The 20,614-nt window shown below is 37.3% G+C and overlaps 1 protein-coding gene, 2 non-coding genes and 1 pseudogene across 3 annotated transcripts; 3 read left to right on the top strand and 1 right to left on the bottom strand.

The window, feature by feature from the left end:
* The first annotated feature begins 6,544 nt into the window (after positions 1-6,544).
* TRNAL-CAA lies at positions 6,545-6,628 on the top strand. Its single transcript has one exon. It is a non-coding gene; the product is annotated as a tRNA-Leu (tRNA).
* Positions 6,629-7,158: 530 nt separating this feature from the next.
* LOC113359809 lies at positions 7,159-15,572 on the bottom strand (annotated as a pseudogene).
* A 351-nt stretch (positions 15,573-15,923) lies between these two features.
* On the top strand, positions 15,924-16,007 carry TRNAL-CAA. The gene has a single exon. It is a non-coding gene; the product is annotated as a tRNA-Leu (tRNA).
* Positions 16,008-16,126: 119 nt separating this feature from the next.
* On the top strand, positions 16,127-16,423 carry LOC113359801 (eukaryotic translation initiation factor 2 subunit beta-like). Its single transcript, XM_026603382.1, has one exon. The coding sequence runs from the start codon at positions 16,127-16,129 to the stop codon at positions 16,421-16,423; it is 297 nt and encodes a 98-aa protein (XP_026459167.1).
* Positions 16,424-20,614: the final 4,191 nt, after the last annotated feature.

Raw genomic sequence — 20,614 nt, 5'->3', positions numbered from 1 at the left:
TTCAATAAACACCTGCACACAACAACTCGAATCTCTTGTGATAAATCACACACAGAACGGAGTCTGTTAACAATGGATTATCACAAGATCATCTTTAGCACTAACAACAGTCAAGATCCATGTCTAAATTTCGATCTAGTTTGAGTGAATCTTATATCAGAAGAGAAGATTCCCAAGCATAAACAAACTAGGTGCAATAAAAGTTCAACCACCGTTAGTCAATCAAATCAATCGAAAACACAAGATAAACCGCAATTATCTAGTTTCCCACCGACGGTACTCGTAGAGATTCTCAATCCCAAAGAAGACTTTAAACTGAGAGGCCATGAGAGATTTCGCCTAATTAGGTTACTCTCCTCTCCGAATAGGCGGCTTCACCAGTAACAACACAACCGAGGAAGCTTGCTGTCACGAAGGAGTAGTTTGCTAGAAATACAAACTTGAAGTATTTATAGACAATGAATTTTGGACACCAAGGAATTTACAAAACCGAAAATATTCTCAAGATATTCATTAAAGCACAAATGCGGTTTCCATAATTCCTTTAAATTCTCTGTCCAAAATAATGACTGAAAATCTCTTTGGAAAATCTTTAACTAGTAAATGCACATTATTAATCTCATTTTCCTAAAATAAAATTAAGACCTTAATTAAAAGATTCTTAACTTATTTATGTTTCGATCCTAGGATTTTCTTCCTTTAGTTATTAAGGAATAACTTTGAACAATTAAAGATAAACATTACTGCATGTGTTCAAAGTGTGTCGATATCCTTACTTTGTAAGTCCTCTTTCATACTTACAACCTTGAAACCGATTTGCCACACTTCCAAACAAGTTTAGAATTGGTTCATCTGACTTTCAAGAACTATGTGATTGATCAAGAACACTGAATCACAAATCATGGGTTTAACGGTTCTACCAAAACAAGTTTCCATTCTACCTCCATGTGAGTAATGTGCATAGTCACACTAGCTTTCCAAAATTCGGTTGACTAGGTACTAGGATCGGCTCTCCACATATATATGGTATCTAACTTATATGTGTTGCACATGTCCATAGGATCGGTTCCCCTTTTCCTAAAGAAATGTTGCACATGTACATAGGATCGGTCCCCTTTCTGCTACAAACTTGATGCACCTCATACAAGGATCGATTCCCCTTTGTGATGTGTTGCACCTCTTACTAGGATCGGTTCCCCTTTACCCTGATTTAGTCATACACAAATCACAAAATCGATCATACCATCTCAGGTGATTACTTAAGATCAGTTTCACTAATAAAAGTCATACCAATACATAAGTCAGGCCTTTGTGAATAGTTTTACCAAGAACACAAACAAATCATGAGCGGTTACACTAAATCACACATATTGGTTGTTCACAAGATATGCAATGAATAACAATACCAATAACGCCTGGCGATTTCCTTTTCGATTCATAAACAAGTTTATGAACTTACCTCCTTAAAACACATGTAAAACATTGTTTCCTAGGATGAAATCCTCACCTCATACCCATACATAGTCACAATATCATTTAAACGATTATGTCGATGTCTTATCTACAAAGTTTAATGGTTAAGCAATAAACCTCGTATTGTATTCCTTAATACTGTGTCTATCTAGAGTGTTCATGCTTCGCAGTTTTGTTCTCAATATGAACGACTTGAAAGATACGTTAGGGAATGAAACAGTTCAAGTCAAATATCACTAACCTCAAGTGGAAGGATGATGTTGTCGTTGTAGCTTCTTACTTCTTCACTTCTTCAAGTCTTCACGATACTTGTAATGTCTCATATCCTAAGACTTTCAAGATAACCTATACGAAGTTGACTCTAATACATAATCAAGTGACTCTTAAAATGAATTTTTATCGATTCACTAAAATATGACAAGCAAACTTGACATACCAATGCTTGGTGGGTTCAACCGAGCTATGCTCTAACACTTCTGGTCAAGAAAAAAGAAAACACATGGAGGTTCTGTGTTGATTACAGGAAGATTAATGAGCTCACAATCAAAGATAAGTACCCAATTCCTATCATTGATGAACTTTTAGATGAATTAAATGGCTCTATCTTCTTCACCAAGCTAGATTTAAGATCTGGATATCACCAAATTAGATTATTTGAAGCTGATATACATAAAACTACGTTCAGAACCCATCATGGACATTTTGAGTTCAAAGTAATGCCATTTGGCCTCACCAATACCCCTGCTACCTTTCAAGCTCTTATGAATTCAGTTTTTGGTCCCTATTTGAGAATATTTGTCTTAGTTTTCTTTGATGAAATTCTCATCTATAGTAAATCCTTGGAGGAACATATCCAACATATCACTATTGTTCTAGAGCTCCTTAGAACACACCACTTATGTGTTAAATATTCTAAATGTTGCTTTGCTCAGTCATCTTTGGTCTACTTGGGCCACATCATTACAGCTGACGGAGTAGCAGCTGATCCAGAGGATCTCATGTATTGAGCAATGGCCTACACCAACTTGTCTCAAGCAGATGAGACGTTTTTTGGGCCTAACTGGGTACTATAGAAAGTTTTTAAGAAACGATGGCATTATCAGTAAGCCTCTTACAGACCTTCTCAAAAAGAATGCCTTCAAATGGTCTCCCACTGCAGATGAAGCCTTTCACACACTCAACCAAGCAATGTGCACTACACCAGTTTTAGTGTTACCTGATTTCAGCAAACCATGCAAGAAGGAAGAGTCATTCGTTTCTACAAAAAGCCACTTGGCCCTAAGGCCCTAGGGATATCCACTTATGAGAAGGAGATCTTAGGTGTAGTCATGGAAGTCACTAAGTGGAGGCATTACCTTTATGGCCATCATTTCATCATCAACACAGACCAACAAAGTATCAAATACTTCATGGAGCAAAAGATCACCACTGTCCTCCAACAAAGATGGCTCATGAAGTTGCTTGGATTTGATTACACTATTCACTATAAGATAATAAGGGCCTAGAAAACAAAGTTGTTGATGCTCTATCAAGACTCCCTTCTTCCTCTACTCAATGCAATGCTACGTCTGTCTCTACCCCCACTTGGGCTCAAGAGATTGTTTTAAGTTATGAAAAGGATGCTTGGGCCACTCAGCTCATTCCTCAACTGCTCATAGCTTCACAATATGTTCCACATTACACTTATTCTGAAGGCATCTTAAGATACAAGGGGAGAATATATGTTGGCACCAACAACAATCTCAGATATTCTATCTTAAAGTCTGTACACTCCTCTGATGTTGGTGGGCATTCTGATATACAAGGGAGCTACACTAGAGCAAAGAGCTACTGGAAAGGGTTAAAGAAGGAAATGCTTCTCTTGGTCAGCCACTGTGATATATGTCAAAGAAATAAGGGTGAACACACACTGCCTGCTGGTCTCCTACAACCACTTCCAATTCCTACTCAAGCTTGGCAGCATATTACAATGGATTTCATATAAGGTTTACTTCTCTCCAACAAAAAAGATGTCACTCTTGTGGTAGTTGACAGGTTTAAAAAATACAACCACTTCATTGCACTCACTCACCATTTACAACTACTACTGTGGCTCAAGAGTTTCTCTCACATGGATTTAAGTTTCATGGTTTGCCCTCCTCTATTGTGTCATATATGGACAAGATCTTTACAAGCAATTTTTGGCAAGAACTTTTCAAGGCAATGGGCACCAACTTACACATGAGTTCTGCTTATCACCCTCAGTCTGATGGGCAAACTGAAAGATTGAATGCCTGTTTGGAAAACTACCTCAGATGTATGACAGGACATCATCCAAAAAATTGGTTCAAGTGGCTACCACTAGCTGAGTTTTGGTATAATACTAATCACCACACTAGCTTGAACATGACCCCTTTTAAGCTCTATATGGTTACTCTCCACCTCATCTTGCCTTCCCAAATGAAGTACTCATTTCTGTAGCTGTTGTGGAAGATTACATTTAACAAAGGGATGCAATGTTGGAACTTCTATAAGATTCTCTCCATAAGGCCCAAGAGAGGATGAAGTTATATGCATATAAGAAGAGAACTGATAGGACTTTTGAAGTTGGTGATTTGGTCTTTCTCAAACTCCAAACTTACATGCAATCTTCTATTGCCTTGCGCAGAAATTTCAAGCTCTCAGATCTCTACTGCGGTCCATTTCCCGTGATTGCTAAGGTTGGTATTGTCGCCTACAAACTCCAACTTCCCTCCTCTTCTCAGATATATCCTGTATTCCACGTATCACAGCTGAAGAAGCGCATTGGTGATGCTGCTATTACTGCACCAACACTGCCACAGACTGATGCTGCTGGTGAAATAATTCTCTAACATATAGCCATGTTGGGAACTAGAGAAATATATAGAGGTCGCCTCACTGTCCCTCAAATGCTAATTCAATGGTCTCACACCTCAGCAGCTGACGTTACATGGGAAGATGTCGCTAATGTGAAGGCCCATTTTCCTAAATTCCATCCTTGAGGACAAGGATGATCTGCAGATGAGGGTATTGTCACATGCCTGGGAACTGTGGCTGCCCCTATCAAAAGAGAGTCTACATGGGAATTAAATTCAGCAGTTATTAGTTTGAATTTAGTTAATCTGTTTACTTTAGGGTTAAGTTAATTATGAATCAGTGGCTCTGACAAACCCACGTGTAGGGAGACGATGTGTAGTCTTCAGTTAGGGTTTGAGTAGTATTTATTATCGTTTTGTCCTTGTAATGAGGTAAGAAAAGAAATAGAGAGAAGCTCAGTCCAGTGTGGCTGCGGTGTTATGCGCGCGTATGAATCTTCACTATCAGCTGTACTTCCTTCAATAGTCATAACATACCGGAGGGCATTAGGTACACTTGGATTTCCTGTTTACAAGTGCAAGTATTGGTTGTTTGGGTTGGATTGGATGATGACATATTTTGGGAGTGTTTGTGCCATGATGGCATGAATATCTTCCTGATTCTCATTCAAATTAACCACCAATCCTACTTCTCCTCCATCAACAAGAGGAACTCGATTTTCTAATGGTACCTCCTGCACGTACTCTTGAGTTGTTGTTGTTGCTTCCATGAGATTCTCTCTCACTTCTCAGGTATTTATAAGCCCATATTGCATCAACCAAGAGAGATTCATCATCAACTTTACCATCAGAATATCATTCACCTGCTGATGAGTAAATAAAAATTATTCACCTACTCTAATGTGAAACGTACCACTGGATCGATACATATGTATCACTAACCGACAAAAAATTTAAAAGAAAATTTTAATATTAACAGTTAGCACTCTTAAAAACATTGGAATAACAAGCGTTTCGGTTTCTCGGAAATCATAACCATTCAACAAAGAATATACCGACAAAAAAGAAAAAAAAACAAATATTTGTGGAATTGGTTGATCACGGTGATCTAATCCTCTTTTAAAAGACGATTCATTCCCGCTTATTGAAGTATCGTCTCCCAAAATAGAACCACCAGGCCTTGTAGAAACCAGCACTACGTGTAATTCTACTTGGCCGACGAATGTAGACAGTCCCACTGGATATGACACTTTTTTTTTCTTCTTCTTATTTTCCTTTTACAAACCGGAATATGTGGCAGAGCTCCGATCAGATTAGTCCAAAGACGCAATGCCTACATGATTTCTTGAGCAGCAATCATGCTTCTTAATTAGCTCATTATATTTCTTGAGCTCGTCTTATTTACATATATACCCACGAGAGGCTTGTATGTTTCCACTACATGATTTTTTGTGGCACATGGGGTGTGCCTTTTGAGGCATGTAATACTCCCTCCGTCCCACTATTAGATGACCTACTTAGTTTAAAGTTTTGTCCCATAATTAGTTGACCTATTTCATTAAACAAGGAAACATTTCTAAAATTATCCTTTTGATTGATTATCGTTAGTATAAGAAATGTATATAATTTGATATCCATGTTTATACTCGTTGTGTAGGTGTTTTAAAATGCTTTCCAGTGATACAAAGTTTACGAAAATCTATGGTATAGTTGGATAGATAAATCATTTCTAAATTTTACAAATTATTATCCATAAGGATATAATTGTAAAAAACACTTAAAAATATTCCTTGTCATTCCTTGCCTTAAGAATTGTGCAAACTTCAACTAGGGTATTTAATAGTGGGATGGAGGGAGTAATTTTTTAAATGGCAGTGCATCATTCGTTTGTTCGTTGAATTCTATAGCAAAATTAGATGAAAGTTTTTTTTTCTTCAAATAATCGATTTCATTGCAGGGAATTTGGCCGAGACCATCTGATCTCACCTTATGTGGCTCAACTCATTTTGCAGTTCTTATTCACTACATCCCTGGCATTACAGCAACTGTAAAGTGCCGAAAATCTCCCCCTGGATTGAAAAAAATTGATGATGAGTCTGGCTCTTTCGTTATATTCTATATGGAACATTGCGGCCTCGGCAGAAGTACCAGTTCCTCTTTGAAGCACTTATCATGCTTCTTAGCTGTTTTCAGTTCTTGAAGCAGTGGATGTTGGAATGTGTTCAAATAGGTAGAGAAAGAAAAAGTACCAACAAGTCAGATTGGCCGAGTGGTCTAAGGCGCCAGACTCAAGTTCTGGTCTTCGAGAGAGGGCGTGGGTTCAAATCCCACATCTGACATTCTTTTTTCTTTCCTTTTTGAAGACCTTTCTGTTTTTTGTTTGCTTTCCTTTTTGAAGACTTTTCCTTTTCCGATCATCGTCCTGATTTTAGAACCTCAAAGTAGTCTATATAAAGCAGCTCCCTTCAACTAAGCTCTCACAAAACTCCAACCCCCTTTAACAGATCACAAAGCTCTATCCCATTCAGCAATGGCCAAATACTAAGAGTTCCTTGATCGCATGGTGAACATTCTTCGCGAGAATAATCCAGAATATGAAGAGCTCCTTGATGGCGCAGTGAACGTTGTTCAAGAGAATATTCAAAAGCTTGTAGGAGAATACTTCATGATACCAACTGACCAGGAAACAACGAGCATGTACAAAGCTTACAAGTAGAGATTCAGTCACAGCAAAGACGTCGGAAGGATAACAAACAACTGAACAACGGTGAGTCGTGATGAGCAACTCGGACATACCATTAGTAGGTAATTTTACACGTATTTAACCAAACCACGGAAATTTCATGGTAAAAGAAAACCTCGCTGCTGACTAGGGATTCGGAGCCAGTGTTGTGTTTGAGCTAGGATAGACTGAATTCTCATACTTTGCCATCCCATCTGTAAACCGGTTCCAACATAAGCTTCATTACAAAACCAAAAGAAAACAATATGGAGTTTAACTAGACCAAAAAGTAAGTGTATCAGAATGTCAGGTAACAGACTGAAAACAAGGATGGACTGACCTGCTTTCGGCTGCAGTGGGAATGAAAAGCTCCAAGTCTTCCTTGAGAGGCTGGAAAACTAGGTCTAACTTCTCACTGGTTACCTCCTCCAAAGAAGCTGGATTCCACTGTCATCAAAACCTTGCAAAGTAAGAAATACAGTGGGGGAGAGATGTTGGGGTATATATTTAAAAACATAGTTTTGTAATAATATGCCAAAGTTAGAGAGATAGTATGGTGGCATTGTTTTGAGCTCCCACACTATAGGCATGGGTTCAATTCCCACCCCACACAATTTCACTAGGGTATATACTATTTATACTATATATTATATTACATTAGTCCGGGAGCGGGGCCTTGGGGCCTTGTGGGTCTGCTGATCCAGAAACAATTTTTTTGCTGTTTTTAACTTAAATTTTCAAAACGTATTAAGATAATTATATCATGATTAATTACAGTTAATGTTGAAATTTTAATACGGCCGTTTTTTTGCTGTTACAAAGAAATTTAATTGGCATTTAATCGAAAATTAATTTTCCATTAATTCCATTGATTCTTTTTGATTATAAAAAAAAAAAAAAAAACTGGTTTCTGGAAGAAAAGATATAGAACGTTTTTATTTCGTCAAGTTTTTTCTGAGCAAGTGTTGTTGAAAGAGTTATTATTGATTCGATTTCTCAGTGCAGAGAAATCGAAAGAGATAAGCTGTTTTTCCCATAGGGTTTCGACAAAAAACTGACTGCTAGCACAATCAAGAGGCAGAGTCGCGAAACACCTTAAAGATAGCGACCTAGTACGCGACTCAGCGGTTTCTTTGTGTAATTTGATTATAGTGCTTTGTTTCCAACAATTTTAAGGTGTACGTTTCTGCTATGGAGAATGAAAAGAAGCGCGTGATGATACCAACAAGCCTTTCAAATTTGAAGGGTTGCATTTCAGAAGATGGAAGCTGAAGATGTTCTTTTATCTCAAACTGATGAAGCTGCATATGATTGTGTCGAGTGTTCATCCTGGAACCCTGGAACCTGCTGCTGATAAGACTGCTGCTGTTGCTGCTGCTGGCGGTGGTGCTGCTACAGATCCACCTCCTACCGGTGGTGTTGAAGAAGTTGTTTCTCAAACTCCCGAGGAAAAACAAAAGGCCATCGACAAATGGATCGATAATGACTTTGATTGCAAAAACTACATTCTTAATGCATTATCTGACGATTTATATGAGTATTATTCAACTTTTGAAACTGCTAAAGATGTATGGGATGCATTACAGAAAAAATATGACACCGAGGAAGCGGGTTCAAAGAAATATGCTGTGAGCCGGTATGTGAGATACCAAATGGTGGATGATAGATCAGTTGTTGCACAGGCTCATGAACTTCAAAAAACCACGAAATTGTGGCCGAAGGTATGAAAACTGATGAACAATTTCAAGTTTCTGTAATGATTGACAAGTTACCACCTAGCTGGAAAGATTTTCGTAATACTTTGCGTCACAAGACTAAAGAATTTTCTCTTGAAAGTTTGATTGTTAAGCTCAGGGTTGAGGAAGAAGCTCGGAAACAAGATAAGAAGGAAGAGATTCTCATTGTTTCTAACAATAAGACTCATCCGAATTTAAAACCTAAGAAAAGGGATATGAAACCTAACCCGAACCAGAAGAAAGGAGGAAGGCCTAATCAAAACAAGAACCAACACCCATCGAAAAATGGACAGAATTCCAATTCTGAATTTCTTTGTTATATCTGTAATAAACCAAACCACATGGCTAGGAATTGCAGATTTAACAAGGAAAAGAATAACGCACAAGCTAATGCTGTGGGTGACGTTATAATTGCCATGGTCTCTGATCCAGAGTTCTACATGGTTGGTGGATCTGATGGGTGGTGGATAGACAGTGGTGCTTCGCGTCATTGTTGTTTTGATAGGTCCATGTTTAAGACTTATGCTGAAACCAAGGACAAGAAAGTGTTATTGGGAGACTCCCACAGCACTATGGTGAAAGGTTCTGGTACGGTAGAGTTGAAGTTTACTTCTGGGAAGACACTCATGCTGAAAGATGTCCTTCACACTCCAGAAATGAGAAAGAACCTTGTTTCCGGCTATCTTCTCAACAAGGCTGGGTTGTATCAAACTATTGGGTCTGATATTTACACTATAACTAAGAATAAGAATTTTGTAGGAAAGGGTTATGCTACTGATGGAATGTTTAAGCTTAATGTTGACTATGAATAAAATTGATTCTTCTGCTTATATGGTTTGCAATTTTTGTTTGGCATGGAAGGCTTTGTCATGTGGGTAAAAAGTTAGTAAATAACATGAGTAAGTTAGGTGTCCTCCCTGAATTTTCTGAAAATGATTTTGAAAAATGTGAATACTGTAGTCAAGCAAAAATAACCAAGACTTCACATAAATCTGTTGTAAGAGAATCGAAACCACTAGACTTAATACATTCTGATTTGTGTGAATATGAAGGTATCCTAACTAGAAATGGCAAGAGGTATATCATGACGTTCATTGATGATTGTTCTAATTATACTTATGTTTATTTGTTGAGCCATAAGAACGAAGCTATTGAAAAGTTTAAGATTTTTATTGCTGAAATTGAAAATCAATTTGGTAGGAAAATTAAGAGATTTCGTAGTGATAGAGGCACTGAATATGATTCTTCTCCTTTTACTGAAATTTATCAAACTAATGGCATTATACATGAAAGAACTGCACCATATAATCCTCAAATGAATGGGAAAGCTGAAAGAAAGAATCGTACTCTTACTGAATTGACTGTTGCTTGTTTGCTTAGCTCTGGTGCTGCTTCTCATTGGTGGGGTGAATGTTTGCTGACTGTTTGCCATGTTTTGAACCGCATTCCTAATAATAAAACCATGATATCTCCTTATGAACTTTGGAGAAATAGAAAACCTAATGTCTCTTATTTTAGAGTTTGGGGTTGCTTAGCTTTTGTTAGAAAACCTGATCCTAAAAGACATAAGTTAGAAAGTAGAGCTTATGAATGTGTTTTTATTGGTTATGCTCAAAACAGTAAAGCTTATAGGTTCTTTGATATTAATAATAAGGTTATTATTGAATCTATTGATGTTGATTTCTTTGAAGAGAGATTTCCTTTTAAATCTAGAAATAGTGGGGGTAATAGTGGGGGTTCTTTATCTAGTGTTTTACCTAGTGCTGATTCTGAACATAGATTAGAAGAACCTAGAAGTGCAGAAACTAGGATCACTGAAGTTGAACCTAGAAGAAGTAAAAGAGCTAGGACTGACACAAGAGATCCTGATTTTGAATTTTATGCCGTAGAGGAAGAACCTTCTAATTTACAAGAGGCGTTCAGTTCTGCAGAGTCTAGTTTCTGGCAAGAAGCTGTAGATAATGAATGGGATTCTCATATGTCTAATGGAACTTGGCGTATAGTAGATTTACCTCCTGGTTGTAAGCCTATAGGTTGTAAATGGGTTTTGAAAAGGAAACTAAAACCTGATGGAACAATAGAGAAGCACAAAGCTAGACTGGTTGCTAAAGGATTTAGGCAACGAGAGAACGTAGACTTCTTTGATACTTATTCTCCTGTTACTAGATTAACATCTATACGTGTTTTGATTGCTGTTGCCGCTGCTCATAATCTTGTTATTCACCAAATGGATGTTAAAACTCTGCCTTTTTGAATGGTGAACTAGAAGAGGAAATTTATATGGAACAACCTGAAGGTTTTGTAATTCCTGGACAAGAACAGAAAGTATGTAAGCTAGAAAAATCCCTTTATGGTTTAAAACAAGCTCCTAAACAGTGGCATGAGAAATTTGATAATTTAATGATTTCACATAACTTCAGAATAAACGAGGGTGACAAATGCATCTATTATAAATTTGAGAATGATGTGTGTGTGATTGTGCTTGTATGTGGATGATTTGTGATATTTGGTTCCAATTTATCTTGTCAATGAAACTAAAGGTATGCTTAGTTCGAATTTTGACATGAAAGATTTGGGTGAAGCTAGTGTAATCTTGGGAATCAAAATAACTAGAACTAGTAGTGGTATTTGTTTGGATCAATCTCACTACATTGAAAAAATTCTGAGAAAGTATGAATATTTTGATTGTAAGCCTGCTTGTACTCTGTTTGATCCTAATGTGAAATTGTTTAAGAACACTGGAGAAAGTGTTAGACAATCTGAATATGCTAGTATAATTGGAAGTCTGCGTTATGCAACTGATTGTACAAGACCAGACATTGCATATGCAGTGGGAGTTCTGTGCAGGTTTACCAGTAATCCTAGTTTGGAACACTGGGATGCTATTGAGAGGGTTATGCGGTATCTGAAAAGAACCACAAACCTAGGATTACACTATAAGAGGCATCCCGCAGTCCTTGAAGGATTTAGCGATGCTAATTGGAATACTCTTTCAGATGATTCCAAGGCCACCAGTGGATATGTTTTTACTATTGCTGGGGGGTATCTTGGAGATCAAAGAAACAGACAATTATAGCCCAATCTACGATGGAGGCTGAATTGATGGCACTAGCAGCAGCTAGTGAAGAAGCAGGATGGCTGAAGAGTCTGTTATCAGACATTCCAGTATGGGAAAAACCGATACCAGCCACTTTGATCCACTGCGATAGTACCGCGGCTATCGGTAGTAGAGAACTGTTATAATAACAGTAAGAATCGACAGATACGTCGAAAGCACGACACAGTTAGAGAATTTCTCACAACTGGTGTTGTTAGAGTAGATCATGTAAGGTCTGAAGGAAATATAGCTGATACTTTGACGAAAGGATTAGCAAGAGAAAAGGTATGGAATATCTCTAAAAGTATGGGACTTTTGCCCGTGAGAAGTTGAGTCATTTGTAATGGATACCCAACCTAGAAATAGGTTCAAAGGGACTAGACGAAGTTACAAATAATATGATAGAGTCATGCATTCCCATAGCATGATATCCTGAAGTGGGAAACAGGTTGAGTGTTTAAACTCTTAATGATGTCTATAGCTCTTAAGTTAAGAGTGGGATATACAGGAGTATCCTTGATAGACTCACCTATACGAATGTGAAGGTGTGGCCGCCTTCTATGAGAACTTGGGCATTTCTCTAGATCGTTCGTTAAGAAAGGGATAAGCACATGGCCCTAATGTGCAAAATTAAGAACTTTACTCTAAGATATAGTTGTGTGTGTTGTACTATTATTAGTTAGAGTTCAAGACGAGAGTCACTCTAGTTACCTGATACTTAGAAAGTTCAACACTATGTAGAGGTTCAAGTCGAAAGGCACCTTTGCTTATGCACAACTGTATAGCACTTGCTCAATGTTTTAAAATATAAGTGGGGGATTGTTGGGGTATATATTTAAAAACATAGTTTTGTAATAATATGCCAAAGTTAGAGAGATAGTATGGTGGCATTGTTTTGAGCTCCCACACTATAGGCATGGGTTCAATTCCCACCCCACACAATTTCACTAGGGTATATACTATTTATACTATATATTATTACATTAGTCCGGGAGCGGGGCCTTGGGGGTCTTGGGAGGTCTGCTGATCCAGAAACAATTTTTTTGCTGTTTTTAACTTAAATTTTCAAAACGTATTAAGATAATTATATCATGATTAATTACAGTTAATGTTGAAATTTTAATACGGCCGTTTTTTTGCTGTTACAAAGAAATTTAATTGGCATTTAATCGAAAATTAATTTTCCATTAATTCCATTGATTCTTTTTGATTATAAAAAAAAAAAAAAAACTGGTTTCTGGAAGAAAAGATATAGAACGTTATTTTTATTTCGTCAAGTTTTTCTGAGCAAGTGTTGTTGAAAGAGTTATTATTGATTCGATTTCTCAGTGCAGAGAAATCGAAAGAGATAAGCTGTTTTATCCCATAGGGTTTCGACAAAAAACTGACTGCTAGCACAATCAAGAGGCAGAGTCGCGAAACACCTTAAAGATAGCGACCTAGTACGCGACTCAGCGGTTTCTTTGTGTAATTTGATTATAGTGCTTTGTTTCCAACAAGAGAAAAAGAATAACATATGTGATGAAGAGAGAGAGAGAAAAAGGTACCATCGGGGAATTGTCTTTGTCGATTGTCAAGGCTCTTATACCCTTTTTCAAGACCAAAAACAGGAAAAATGCGTTGAGTTACTTGGGCAAAAAGGAACATGCATATTATGCCAAAAACTGAAGTATTAATTCGTACACTCAAAATGGACTAAAACTAGCTTATATGCTACCTCATAGAGGTCGCCAGATATTAATTTTCTTAGTATGTTTATTGTGAGCCTGAATTCTTTCTTCAGACACTCGAGTAGAGTTTGCACCCTTCCTTCTCTAACCTGAAAGGAAAAAAATTGTTTCAGTTTTTGCCATACATACTCAGCCAAGTGAATACCAACTTGTGAGGGAAAACAAAGATTTGAAGTATAAGCTGCCAGTATACCGATCTTAATGTTATTTTTAATCCTGTTGGGGCCGATCTTTTCAAGCCCTTAAGCACTGCAGGTATCCATTCATTTCCCTCATTGTTTGCCTCAGATTCCTGATGAGAATAGAATTTATTAAGTTTAAGAACACCATATGATTGAGGTTGAGAGTCAAGACTAAGGTAAGACATGATGAGATGGAGTTAATTTGCTGAACTTACCAATGATTCAAATATCTCCTCTACCGACTCCTTTGAGAAACACTTGTCAATCGTTGCCTGGCTGCAAATATATGTTACTGCATTATGGTGTTATCCCAAAAATCTTGATATTTAATGACAACAATAACAACATTTGTGCTTAAGGGGGGAAAACATAAAGGGAACACACAAAAAATGTAAGTTCAATAGATTCATTTTATGTACTTGTTTAAGATGCTGTCCTCATCAGGTTTAACATCTAAGGAGAATTCTTCGATCACTGATTTGACTGCATGTTCTTCTCCTGAGTTTAAATCTATCAGGCACTTCTCAAGCTCAGGCAATTTCTGCAATACATGCAACTGATGTCAACCCCTAACAATCTTAAAGTAGGCATAAAAAGAAGGAAAAACAATGTTTAACCCTCACCTCAGAAGGGACATAATGAGTCGCAAGACCCACTGAAACCAACTCTTTCCCGTTAAGTCAAGCACCTGTTAAAGCCAAGTATTCACCTGCAGATTTTACTCCTAAACATCAGACTGCCACTATAAATTAAATAATAAAACTGATGCATCATTCAACTTTCGACACTCAAATTCTTACCCAAAGACCCAGGGAGATGAGAAAGAATATAGGAAAAACTGCAATCAGTGTGAAATCCTATACTTGCTTCTGGCATCGAAAAGATCTGCAGAGCAATAATAAGGAAATGGTATTATGTCATAAACATCAATTTGGAAAGAACGCTCTGAAGCATGACATACGCACCGTTTTTTCTGTGACTACTGAGAACTTCAATGGGACCATTAGTGATGCACCTCCACCCATTGAGATTCCATGAACAAGAACCACCTGGAGGACTAAATCAGTGAACTTACAAAACGAAACCAACTCTAGCTAAACCGTGTGCAATTTCACCCAACGAAAATGGAAACCAATATAGTAGTAGTACCTGGGTTTTCTTGTAGGTGTGATTATGATAACACAGCCAATACATCCTATGCACAACTTCACGGCATGCATCATCTGCAATAACCCAGTGTTTCTCAAAGTTTGCTCTCACAAGGAACACAGAAAAATTCAAACAAATTCTGATTTCTTACATGAATCCCTTCCATCATAAAACACTTTTAAATCCCCACCAGCAGAATACGCACGTCCATTTCCTGAAAAGGATTGATGATAAAATTACGTTTTCTCAAAGAAGAAGATCTAAGACTAAATGCAAAAAAGAAAGAAATATAATGTAGATGTAGTAAATTCTTAAATCCAAACCAACCTTGAATATAACAAGCTCAACGTTATCATCTTTCTCCCATTGCTTTAGTGATTCAGCTAGCAGGGAAACCTAGAGGTGAATAAATCAATCAAATAGGGACGAGGATTGTAAATTTGATAAAGCTAATTAATTAACATATATGCATACCACTTTGGGTGAGATGACATTCAATTGACGAGGTCTATTCAAAGTGATCAATCTCACATGGGTGTTCACATCTCCTCTAAGAACAACCTAACAACAAAAGATGAAGTAAAATAAGAATATTTAAGGGGTTAGTTAAATTGCAGAGAGAAAGCAGTACCACCTCTTCTGTGATTGGAATAGCTTCTTGAGTCATTGAAACAAGAATCGATCTGTTTATGTTTTGGTAAACAAGATTAAAACAAAAAAAAATACGGATAATCCTGACACAAGATCAAAACAAATGGAATTGATTAAGAACAAGGAAGAAAAATGCACTCAACACTTACAAGTGCAAGAAAGGTGGTGGTGGTGGTAGGCACGAATCAGAAAAGAAAAGAACGAAAAAAGTTACCTACACAATACTCAGTGCCATGCACGTCGCTGACTATAGGCCAGCTAGGCGACCAATTCCAAAATTTTGTTACCAATAACAAAGTGGGTTGAGTAGGTTGGTGATGATTATGGACAATCTAGATAAGTCTTGATTCGAAAAGAATCTCAACAAGTCAGGTTGGCCGAGTGGTCTAAGGCGCCAGACTCAAGTTCTGGTCTTCGAGAGAGGGCGTGGGTTCAAATCCCACATCTGACATTTTTGATTTTTGATTTTTTTCTTTTTCCTGAAAACCAACAAGGCAACAACCATTACAAACACGACGTGAAGACACCAACAAGACTGTCTATGTGAATTTCATGAATACCTGCGAAACGATGCACAGGGATCCAGTGCATGTCATGAATTTCTTTCTTACTGAGATGGGAACAAGTGGATCGTTGGATGGACAACACAGGCTGACTGTTAATGCAAGATTTTCTCCCAATAATTTTGAAGGGATTCTGCCAAGATATATCAATGAGCATGTTATATGCAACGGTTGCAGGAGTCCCGAGACTATCTTATCCAAAGAGACGTCTTGTTGCCAGCAGTGTGGTTCTGAGCGTTGTGTTGCTCCTCCTATCAAAGCTGATTTTGTGGCTCGAACAGGTCGTCGAAATGCCGGAACATAAAAAAATTTGTTTAGAACATTTTGTTTTGCATTATCGTCACTTTTGAGTAATTTAATCAGTTGCAATTTATCCTCGGGTCCCCGTCGCTGCCGAGCACATTCTGTATAAACAGCACAAGGAATGCACTACACATTCATACGCACCAGCTTCGTAAAGGGAAAATTAGGCGCAGACCCAAAAAAAATAATATTCTCATTGTCAGGCCCACAATTAATTTTAGGTACCGTGACACCCATAATTATTTCCGTGACACCCATAATTATACGAAATTATTAAAAATGTATGCATGACGGATTATGTATCCGCATGACGGGTTATGCATCAGGGGTATAATTGGCAACGCAACTTGGATATAACATATCTAAAAATCCGCGCCTTGGAACTTTACAAATTTTATATCGTTTGAAATCTTTTTAAGAGAGCTACGCAACGAGTACAAACAACAATACCAAATTTTTGTTTTTCATGAAAAAATCGGAGGTGATCATCATTTTAGGCAAAATTTCGAAAACTGACTACATAACCATTATGCAGCCACCAAAAAAGATGCATAACACATTCTGCAGGCGCATAACGAATTATGCAACCATTTTCTCGACTGCATAACAAAGTTATGCATTTATAACAAGTTATGTAGCCATTGTTTTAGTTGATTTTAGTGCGTCCATAAAAAATTGATGCATAATGCATTATGCAGCCATATTTTCGGATGCATAACAGGTTATGCATCCATTTTCACGACTGCATAACATGTTATGCAGATATTATTATTGGTGCATGACAAGTTATGCAGTCTTTGTTTTTGTTGGTTTCGATAGTGACAAAAAAATTGATGCATAACATGCTAAGCAACCGTTTTCTGGACTGCATAACAAGTTATGCAACAAATTTTGTAGATGCATAATAGGTTATGCATCCATTTGCACGACTGCATAACAAGTAATGCACATTTTCTCGACTGCATGACAGGTTATACATATATTATTGAGGAGCATGACAACTCTTCATAATCTCTCTTACACCAGCAGACACATTATAGACCCACCAAAAGTCAGTTATTGTTGTGTTGTTTCTCGGTTGAGAAATTTCACCAAAACCCATTTCCATTGGATGACATGAACACCAACAGTTTTAGTTCGTCTGAAGCTACCAACTCCGAGTCTCAATAACAAAGGAGCGACAGTGAGAATCCACAGAGGAATGTAACATGCAGTACCAGGAGTTCCTGAATTTCCTGCTGAAGCAGAAACAAGAATTCCTTTCTTGAATGCATGGAATGATCCAATGGAGATCACATCAGTAGCACCAATGGCTCATTTCCACCAACAAACCTCCAATTAATCTGTACCCATCATTCACCACCAGAGTTGCACACTTTACAGCTCCACCAGAACCATTCTCTAACCGTTCTTTCCCTGTAATCCTTCTCAGACTCTTGATTCAACCACCAACATCACCAGCTTGCATCACTATATGTGGCTTCGCTACTTGCTGTTGAACTACGGCCACCATTCCTTCAATTTCATATTCATCTCCTCAACAGCATAACCAAAAACCCCAGTCAGTCTCAACCTGCACAACCAAATCTCTCACCTTCTGCTCTAATTACTTCAACAGCATCATCTGCTCTCATCTGTAGCTGCACCCATAATTCCATCACCAACACAGGTCTCTTCCATTCCAAAATACCTACTGGATCATCCATTATTCAAGCCATCTTCTACTCTTCCTGAAATCAACAGCACAATCTCGAGTCCATATGTTGACATTCATTTTCTTCCATTAACAACAACCAACACCTCAAACCCAACTTCAATCACATCTCTCAAATCCACTGATTTCTCCTCTTCAATTTCAGAAACCCGTTCCATATCAAAGTCACTGTAACCATAAATCTATCTCAACAGCACCATGCTTCTTTCATTACTTCTTCTCCTCTTTGTCGATCTCAATTTCAATTTCAACATGGTTGCATAACGTAATTCTTCAATTTCATGCTTCTCTGATTTGTAGACGAACCCTAACCTAATTCAAGCAACACTCAACTTCAATTACATCTGGTATTGAATGAACCCTATACTGGCGAACCCATCTCTCAGATTCAAACCCACAACTGCTTAATTTTCTCGTTCTCACTGTTGATAGAAGCAACAGATTCAAATTGTTATGAACAACCCTTACTGCCTTGTTCTTCATATAACTCAGCCATCTTCATCTTGATTTCAATTCCGTCAATTCCTTAATTCCATCAGCAGTTACAACCAGAAACCCCCAATATACGTCTCAGACCCATCCTCTATTCCTTCTCAGTTTCTCAAATCACCAGCAGCAACCTTTGTTCTTCTCTGTCAACCTGATAACAACTTCAATAATCATCAAGAACCTCATCAATCTCTCGATCTTCATCTTCTCTGCCATCCGACATACCTCGAATCTTCCATACAATCCACAAAACCTAGTTCGTAAAGCTCCTCCAAAGGAAACGAAGACGAAATATGAACGAAAGTATAATTTTAGAAAATATGGGCGAGCGAGTAATTTTTGCGGAAAAATTGGGTGCCCGTGAAGTTTTTTGTCGGTGGGTTTGACAATGGGAGAAATCTGAAAAATGGGTGTGACTGTAGTTTTCACCTTCGTAAATTGGTCATATTTGGGCTAACTGTTACTATACATATCCTTGTCAAGCCCATTCTTGAATCCAGTTCCGTACCCGTAAACTAAAAAGAAACCGTGATTTGGGGAAATAGCCGTACTACTCAAAACTTTGTGTACAAAATAATTTGCCTAGCTAACTTGGCTACTATTAGATACAAATATTTTTTTTCTTCAAACTTGCCTAACTTTTGGTTATTATGCAAAATTTCCTGGTCCCAACTTGGCTTGTTTTTTTTGTAAAAATAATCTTTTTATAGGAATATTTTTATCTGGTCCCAAGAGTATTCTTATATAGAGGTTCTACTGAATATATATATAATGTTAACTTAGTATAAGGATATTTTTATAGTTTCAACTTTACTGACTTAGCTTTGGGCTAAGGAGTTATTGGCTATTTTTTTTAATGGAATTAGAAGACATTGGTTAAGGAGTTGTTGAAGAAAATGAAGAGGAAATCTAGTTGCAAACAACAGACATCAATGGCCGAGCAACCAATTAGAATAGATCATTAACCCAGCTCAAGCTTTGGGATCCAAGAAAATGGTGGAAAAGAGAACACGGCAAGAACGCGGAGGTCCAAGTGGAGGTGGTAATGCATCCGATACCGATATCGACGATGAACATGCAGGCGGAAGTGGCTAAAGAGGTCATGGAATTATCAAAAGAGGTCGTGAAAGTGGTCGTCGAGGTGGTCATTAAAGTGGAGATTTCTCTGAATGAATATGTTTTTCTTAACAAACGCTGATGTTTTATATGCATGTTAGTTTATCATGGTATTTAGTAGACGTTGCTACCAATTTCCTCCTCAAACCGGAGGTTTCTTTGAGGGTGATACCAACTTGCTCCTCTTTGGCTCACATTCACTTAATTATTATCCCTGAAATATAACTACATTATCTCTAATCTTAATGAAATCAAATTTTCCTTTGAAATTTTATAACTATAACTATATTCACTTAATTGGTAATAATAAAATGATTTATGTTGAGATGCGGTGAAATTTTGTTTTTGTTTAAAACAAATAATATATTTTTAATATGCGTCTTCCACTGGTCAAACTAGTGGTGCAATAGTTATGGTATATGTAGTGAATAAAAGGTTCAAGGTTCGAATCCCATCCAAAAAAATTATGGAACCCACACATAAATTAGTGATTTCGTGGTCCCATTACTAAAGATATAAAGGGGATTTAGTTGTGCAGATCTGTTTTATTGTGATTAAATTGTTGATTTCATCGATGGTGAAACGAAAAACAACAAAATAATAAGTACAGTCACATCTTTTTATTTTTGTACTTTACTAGTGTCAAGTTGTTTGATATATGAGTGTTGGTTGGACTTTAATTTCTGGTGAATTGTAGTAATGTTCGTTAGGTAGTTTATTTCTGGTTTTATTATTGCATTTATCGTTATTAGTTAGTGAGTGATTAATGTTTTTTTGTGGGTTGTAGTAATGAGGTTCAAACTCTCGGACTTGTGAAGATTAAATTTAAAGATTTAATAAAATTATATACAAAATTATTAACAATGGGTGCGA

This window comes from Papaver somniferum, chromosome 1 (genome assembly GCF_003573695.1).
Source record: "Papaver somniferum cultivar HN1 chromosome 1, ASM357369v1, whole genome shotgun sequence".
In the NCBI taxonomy this organism is placed as follows: Eukaryota; Viridiplantae; Streptophyta; class Magnoliopsida; order Ranunculales; family Papaveraceae; genus Papaver; species Papaver somniferum.
Note: the sequence above shows the minus strand (reverse complement) of the source record. Positions and strands in the feature narration are given on the sequence as shown.

Bases quoted from the DNA above. Each gene is read 5' to 3' on its own strand.
- LOC113359801 (XM_026603382.1), top strand. From the start codon at position 16,127: ATGCACAGGGATCCAGTGCATGTCATGAATTTCTTTCTTACTGAGATG.